This window comes from Garra rufa, unplaced genomic scaffold, assembly GCF_049309525.1.
Source record: "Garra rufa unplaced genomic scaffold, GarRuf1.0 hap1_unplaced_961, whole genome shotgun sequence".
Taxonomy (NCBI): Eukaryota; Metazoa; Chordata; class Actinopteri; order Cypriniformes; family Cyprinidae; genus Garra; species Garra rufa.
In genome coordinates this window covers 1-8080 of record NW_027395225.1, presented here as the reverse complement: position 1 = coordinate 8080, position 8080 = coordinate 1, and the positions used below count along the sequence as shown (strand labels likewise).

Below are 8080 nucleotides of genomic sequence, written 5' to 3'. Positions count from 1 at the left end.
CTGATGCTTCAGAATGAAAAAAAAAACATGCATTAAGAGCCAGGGGTGAAAACTTTTGAACAGAATGAAGATGTCCATTTTTCTTATTTTGCCTAAATATCATATTTGTTTTTTAGTACTGCCCTTCAGAAGGTACAGAAGATATTTACATGTTTCCCAGAATACAAAAGTTAAATTTAACCTGATCTTCAAATTCTAAAATTTTTCAATTTCGCTCTTAATGCATTGTCCTTCTGAAGCATCAGTGATCGTTTGACCCTTCTGTAATAGTTGCATATGAGTCCCTCAGTTGTCCTCAGTGTGAAAAGATGGATCTCAAAACCATACAGTCATGGTTGGAAAGGGTTCAAATACACAAAAATGCTGAAAAACCAAAAAACATTTAAACGGTGTTATTTATATTAATTCATCTATTATTTTCTCTTGTGGACTATATGTAAATGTATTTTATGTGAAAAATCTTATTCAGGTCAGTACTAAAAAAAATAACATGCATTTTGTACAATCCCTCCTATTTTGGTAAAATAATTAACATTTTGCAGATTCTGAAAGCTGTATAAAAACTTTTGACTTCAGCAATGCTTGTTCACATTTTCAAGAAACAATACCATTTTAATTTAGTTTTCAAATAAGAAACTTTTATTTTGTGTCAACCACAAATAATGACATGATTAAAGACTTAAAGAAACCACAAAAAAAGTACCCCCTGGTTTTATTTAATATTCATATGCAATATAACATTCAGACCATTAGTTTACGATACGATTTGTTCATAATAATTACAGTGCTCCACAAAATAGAGAGGATAAAAATAAACACAGATTGAGAAAGAGGCAAGAGATCTTTGAGTCCTGTCACTGAGAGTCTTTCAAAAGAAACAAACATCACAACAGTGACGACAAACCTGAGCATCGACACTTTTCCGATCTTCATTTTCACTGCGATGGAGGCGGAACACAACCAAGAAACTATCAAACCATGCGAAACAAACATAAATGACTAACCCTGTCACATTTAGACAAATGACTAGTTCTAAACGCCTCCCTGCCGCCCCACAGCACTGACTCAAAAAGTACCGGTGTGTGATTCCCTTCGACCTCTGACCTCCAGTGCTCTCTTCCTGTTAGTCATATTAGCTCTCTACAGTTTCCAGGGAGGCCTGAATTCAGTAATAGGGAGTGGAGTGCAGTGTGTCGTCTCAAAGTTTCGCATATACTTTCGTGCCTGAGAGAGAGAGAGAAGAATGTCCTGTTAGATTAATGAATTTATATATATATATATACATACATACACGCAGTCAAGCCTGAAATTATTCATACCCCTGGCAAATTTGTATTATTTTTATTCAACCAGCAAGTTTTTTTTTGATTAGAAATGATGCAGAGGCAATGTACAAGAGGCATGATTGTGGAAAAAAATATTACTCATCTTTTATTTACATTTGAACAAAAAGTGGCATGTCCAAAATTATTCACACCCTTCTCAATAATCAATAGAAAAGCCTTTATTGGGTATTACAGCAATCAAACCCTTCCTATAATTGCTGACCTGCTTTTTGCATGTCTCCACTGGTATTTTTGCCCATTCATCTTTAGCGATGAGCTCCAACTCTTTCAGGTTGGAGGGTCTCCTTGCCATCACCCTGATCTTTAGCTCCCTCCACAGATTCTCAATTGGATTTAAGTCAGAACTCTGACTGGGCCACTGCAAAACGTTAATGTTTTTGTCTGCCATTTCTTCACCACTTTTGCTGTGTGTTTTGGTTCGTTTGGGACGTGCTGACTGCCTGATGTTGTTGTTGTTGAGAATTTGGATGTATTGCTCCTTTTTCATGGTGCCATTTCCTGTGATTTGATTCTTTTTTACCTCTCTCACTATCCTCCTGGCCAGCACAGGTGTCACTTTTGGCTTCCGACCACATCCTCAGATTTTTCACAGTGCGGAACGTCTTGTATTTTTAAATAATACTTTGGACTGTAGCCACTGGAACTTCAAAACATTTAGATATAGTCTTATAGCCCTTTCCTGACTTGTGAACAGCCACAATGCGCAGCCGCAGGTCCTCAGTGAGCTCCTTTGTCTTAGCCATGACTGTCCACAAACCAACAGCAGAGAGCTTCTGTTTTTCACCTGTTGAGTTGATTAAAACAGCTGTTCCCAATGAATCAGGGTAATTAGGATGCTTTAAAACAGCTTGGCAGACTATTTGGAATGGTATAGAACTTTGGATTTTCCCATTGACTGTGACGGTTTGCAAAGGGTATGAATAATTTTGGACTTGCAACTTTTTGTTTAAATGAAAATACAAGCTGTCTGAGAAATTTTTTTTTCTACAGTGAAGCCTCTTGTACATTGTCTTATCTTTTGGGAGAAGCCTGTGTCATTTCCAGTCAAAAATAATAATTGGTTGCATAAAAGTAACTTTAGGTCAGAAAATATATATATACATATAATATATGTGACCCTGGACCACAAAACCAGTCTTAAGTCGCTGGGGTGCCAAAAATCATTAAGAAATTAAGTAAAGTTCATGTTCCATGAAGATTTTTTGTAAAATTCCTTCTGTAAACATATCAAAATATAATTTTTGATTTGTAATATGCATTGTTAAGAACCTAATTTGGACAACTTTAAAGGTGATTTTCTCAGTCTTTTTGATTTTTTTTGCATCTTCAGATTTATGATTTCAAATAGATGTATCTCAGCCAAATATTGTCCTATCCTAACAAACTATACATCAATAGAAAGCTTATTTATTGAGCTTTCATATGATGTATAAATCTCAGTTTTTTTTTTATAAATTTAACCTTATGACTGGTTTTGTGGTCCAGGGTCACATATATATATAGAGAGAGAGAGAGAGAGAGAGAAAGAGACATTTTTATTTACTGGGTATGCTCTGATACTTTTGTAACATACCAAAAATAAAGCAAGCTGCCTTCTGCCCTCGAGTGTCATGTCTTCACCTGAAACAAAAGACGGGAGATCAGATCACCAACAGTCAATTGTTTGTTTTAAGTGTAAACTGTAGCTACAGCAATGGAAATCACTGTTGAATGTCCTCGTTTCTATCACACCAACTCATTCTGGATGTGCGCATGGCTACTGTGTATGAAGCACGTACCAACACTCCAGGGGAACAGGGTCTCTCTGTCTGTCTGATAGGACTGCAGCACAGACAAGCACCAATCATCATCTACCTCATAGCCGGTGTACACCGATTCTAAGGAATAGAGGAAAAATTAGTCACTTTTAAACATTCTTTTAATAAAGCCAAAACAGAGAACAAACCCAAACAGAAATTCTGTCTGATAAAGTTTACGTCACAATTCTTTTCATATTAAGGTATTCATAACCAGTGCTATGTCCAAGATTGAAATTGAGGTGTTTTCAAACTTGCTTAAATGAATATTATGCCCAAATGAGCTATATTGTTTGATGTACAGTTTACATTAGATGTGGAAAATGCAAACAGCATCACGGAATCCAGTCATAAAAACTGAATTTACTGTATAACATCTCTTCTCTTAAATATGGTTTAATCATCTTTTAAAACTTTGTTTTTGTGAAACCCTGTATCTGAACTTTTTTTTACAGTCCATTTACAATTCAATATGCTACCTGAACACTGCCCTGTAACACTCATACACTATTCAGTTTATTTGTCCAGGTCTTAAAAAGTCTTACATTTGATTACAAAATCCTGCAGATACCCTGTCAACAGAATAATTATTCTATAATTATTAAAGATTTCTGACCCATCTTCACAAAGCAGAATGAAACCATAATGTCAGAATTCTGTACATTCAAACTTAATTTAATCACTTTCCTTTCACTTTTCCATTGCTTGGAACCCATTTTGAAAAGCCCTGTTAAAATAGTTAAAAATAAACTAAAATATTTCATAGACCAATCCGGTGTTTGCAAACAGTGATGATATTTTTTGTGGGCGGGGCCTATCTGGTGGCAGACAATGACAGTTTCAAATAAGTAATATAAATAAGATATTATAAAAAATAATTAACTATAAAATCACACCCTCTTCAATCGGTGTCCCTGCTGCGAGCCACTGCCTGACTGCCCTGATAGCATCCTCTGTCATGACCTTAGGATACCTGAGAGACACAGAAAGAGAGATGAAACAAATCGATAGAGCAGAACCAGATTAATCAGTCTGTGTGAATTGTGTCTGACCTGTACTGGAGTAGTTTGAGCAACAGATCATTCCCTCTGTTAGACATGATATCCTCTGGACCCCTGTATCAAACAAAACAGAACACAGCCATGTCAAGATCAACAACAATTTCCGTTTGCCTCCACAAACATGATTTATCTTAGAGCTGGGCGATATGGCAAAAAAAATTATCACGATAATTTTTTTCATATCAGTCGATATCGATAATTACCACGATAAATGTCAAATCTTTATAATTATATCTATCAATTTTAAAGGCAGATTTTTACTCTCGACAGTTAATTATTATTTATGGTTTATTGTCAGAACAGGACGAATACTTTCCTAACAATAATCAATTGAGGTAGAATATATAAAACGTTTTTATAAAAATAAGAACTGTAAAATGATACAACACTTGTAACATGGCTCTGACTGTAAATGCAGAGTTAAAGTGATTTTTAAGTATATTTATCATTCAACAAAAATAAGAATAGACAAATCTTTTCAGCATGCCAATCCCTTTGTGCAGCTGATTTAACACATTTTGTAAAATGTTTTAGCTGTCTGACAATATAAATAAAATAATAATAATGGCTCAGGGCTCTACACTTACTTTTCTTGCTAGGAGCACTTGTGTTCCTAACTTAAATTTAGGAGCAGTCAAAATTTTAGGAGCACATTCTAAACAATAATCGAAACTCTTTATTAAAAAAACAGGGAAATTTTGTTTTTTGCCTTTTCATATGTTTAATGAGGCTCAGAGGTGAGTGCAGTCACAATCATAAATTCATGTTGAGATTAATGTAAAATCTATAATATAAACGTTTGAAAACAGAAATATTAAAGATTTAAATAACTGAACAGATCTGCCAGCAGGTGGCGGCAAGGCACTGATTTAGTTACTGAATCATATCAGTCATTTGATTCGTTTGAACGGATGGTTCATTCGGGAATAAAGCGAGTGACTATCGTTATGAATGGGAAATTGAATCATTTCACTAGATTCGTTTAAAAACGCACGTTTCATTCATAAACTAAACACCGCTGTGTTTGAATGGAGATGCGCGCAGTTGTGACTTGTTTCAGATTACTTTTGACGACGAAATAAAGCAAAATCAGGCATATAGTGTTGTAGTCAGTCAATGTAAGTCACTTAATAATAACTTCTTGTTTATTTAACTGCTGTATTAGATCAATATCTCATTTACAAACCACCTTAAAATTATTAAAAGCTGTCACTCATCTTAGTTCGCCATATGACAAAGCTCTATTATAAACAACGACGCTCTCTTTACTGCACAATCAGTCTCTTACTTACACTCTCTCTATACTTTATGAAAGGATTTGTGAGATCTGTCTGTGATACATTACTCAATGTTGCAAAAACACGTAGAAACCTTTAAATCTCCGCTGAGCGCAAACACAAATATGCTGATCGGGTCAGTCGCACATGGTGCTCCTAAATATTTTTTACAGTCGCACGTACTAACTTTTAGTCGCAAATGCGAGTGAAATGGTTGCACTAGAGTCATGTGGCTGTAAACTAAATACTGCATGCGGCATCCGGAATAGAGTTGTGACGTTCGCGAACGAACCGATTCTTTTGAACGGCTCATAAACATGAACGATGGGAGCCGAGTCGCGGCTGGGGGGGAGTCGTTCTTTCTGTCGTTCTTTTTTCCTATGCGTGTTTCACACAGATGCACACAAATTATTCCCAGATGGTCTACTACTTAACTTAAAGGTGCAGTGTGTAGATTTTTGCGGCATCTAGTGGTGAGATTGTAAATTGCAACCAACGGCTCCCGTCCACCGCTCACCCCTCCCTTTACAGAAGCTACGGTGGCCCACACGGGATTGAGATGTCGTCGTTTTAGACAGCAAAGAGTAATTAGGTTTCTTTTAAAACGTAAATTAAGGAATTATATTTACTTAATAATTCAATAAAACAATGTTATTGTGAATATTACAGTTACATGTTCATCATTGTGTCAGTGTTTTTCCGCTAGAACAACAGTGATGAAACGCGATCTGTAGAGCAGTTTGTCCATATAGGGCTACTGTAGAAACAATACGGCGACTTCCATGTGAGGGGACCCGCGGTCTATGTAGATATAAACTGATAATTCGAAGGTAATAAAAACATAATGGTTCATTAAGTAAGGTCTTTATACACCCCTGAAAACATAGTTATGTATACTATATTGCATTTCTGTCTAGAGATCATCTTAAATATTACACATTGCACCTTTAAGAATTCGAAGTGCGGATCAATGCACACTCTAACGGCTAATATTGCCCACAACACGTTGCGCGGTGAATGAGGATCCGATTAGAACTACAAACACGCATAAAAATTGTTTAAAAAAAAAACTACAAACATGGCGGATACGCGCTACCAACGGACAGGTAGAGAAAGGGGTTTTTGAGATAACTAATCAATGTGTAACCTAATAAATAGTATTTAAATAATGTTATCCATGGTATATTTCATGTGCAGCAACATTATGAACTTTTATAATGATAGGTTTGGTCATAAACTTTTAAATGCATCATTATGCAAACACGAGCAAAGTTCTCGGCATAAAAGACTCAATAAGAATGTGCCTCTTCATTTCTCTCTAATACGGTGGGAAATCAAATTAAACGAAATGTAGATGATATTAACTGACAAGGCAGTTTAAACAGTGACAGGATTTAGGTAACTAAGCAACAGACGAAGTAGTATGTCCCAAAGCTTGCCTACTTTTCTGCTACATACTCAAAAGTATGTACTTTTTCTTCACAAAAAGAGTACATACTTTAAGGGCATAGTATAAGTATGCGAATTGGGACGCAGCAACACACTTTGTACTAAAGGTGAATCCAAAATAGTGATGCCACTGTCTAAGCAGAGGGATGTTGTGCAACCCTATGGAATATAGTCCACACATGACAAATGAGGTAATATCAATATTTCAGAATAATTCAAACTACATTTAATTATTTGACTACAAATCTCACCTCATAATTCCTACCAGTGATTATTTCCAGGATAAACTGAGATGCCCCCAAACTGGCTTCTTAAAACTGACTAAATATTTAAAAAGAGCCAAAAGATCGCCAAGATCCGGATCCCCTCAAAGAGCCATAAATCCCATCACTAATCCGGAAGTGCAGGCTGCAAAATGCCTGCGCAGCGTTACGCACAGTGCGTAAACATTATCGAGCACTTATCGAACTGTCATTATCGTTTTATCGAAAAAAAACAAAAACAAAAAAAAACTATATCGTGATAATTATCGTTATCGAATTATCGCCCAGCCCTAATTTATCTGTGTCCTGGATAGCTCACGTGGTAGTGATGATTTCATCTTTGGTTCTTCTGATCAATAACACTGGTCCCTGGTACCTGAAATGAGAGCCAAACTATTTAGATAGAGCTCATGCTGTTAATTTAGTTTTTACTATTAAATCATGTGACTAACTTGCAAAGCTGATCAGCATTGTTCAGATTCATGTACTGCCTCACCGTATGGGTGACCAGTGGTCCTACAGAATGGAAACAAACACATTCAATCATTAATTCTTATTGTGGGTCATTCTTTAGAAATCTGAGTAGAGATGTAAAGCATAAACCACTTACTCCAGCTGTCAGGCATGACCTTGAGCGCAAGGGGTAAAAGGTCATCAAATGAGGCATCTAGAACCAGAGCTCGGATCTCTGGATAGGACATCACAGCCCAACTGGCTAAAATAAGGCAGCACATTATTGAATAAAATAAATGAGCAATGTTTTCTGATCTGTGATTGGCTGGTTTACTGGTGTGGGATTGTTTACCTGTGAAGCCCCCTATTGACCAGGCGTACACAATAATGTCACTCAACTGGAAGCCCAGTTTGTGCACAGCAAACTGAATGACG

The 8080-nt window shown here is 36.2% G+C and overlaps 1 protein-coding gene across 1 annotated transcript; it reads right to left on the bottom strand.

Annotated features, from left to right (window-relative positions):
* Positions 1-695: 695 nt before the first annotated feature.
* Positions 696-8074, bottom strand: LOC141317415 (phosphatidylserine lipase ABHD16A-like). The gene is made up of 9 exons (XM_073833135.1): positions 7998-8074; positions 7803-7907; positions 7645-7708; positions 7512-7568; positions 4195-4257; positions 4039-4115; positions 3125-3223; positions 2920-2966; positions 696-1224 (listed from the first exon to the last, which is right to left on the bottom strand). The coding sequence occupies exons 2-9, from the start codon at positions 7891-7893 to the stop codon at positions 1141-1143; spliced, it is 582 nt and encodes a 193-aa protein (XP_073689236.1). The 5' UTR covers positions 7894-7907; positions 7998-8074; the 3' UTR covers positions 696-1140.
* Between the last annotated feature and the right edge of the window lie 6 nt (positions 8075-8080).

What these genes read in the sequence shown, in the direction of transcription:
- LOC141317415 (XM_073833135.1), bottom strand. Translation starts at nt 7,893, where the DNA reads ATGTCCTATCCAGAGATCCGAGCTCTGGTTCTAGATGCCTCATTTGAT. An exon ending in GATGAAATCATCACTACCAC is followed by an intron (nt 4,258 to 7,511) that starts GTGAGCTATCCA and finishes TGTTTGATACAG; the next exon opens with GGGTCCAGAGGATATCATGT. An exon ending in CCTGTTCCCCTGGAGTGTTG is followed by an intron (nt 2,967 to 3,124) that starts GTACGTGCTTCA and finishes CTTTTGTTTCAG; the next exon opens with GTGAAGACATGACACTCGAG.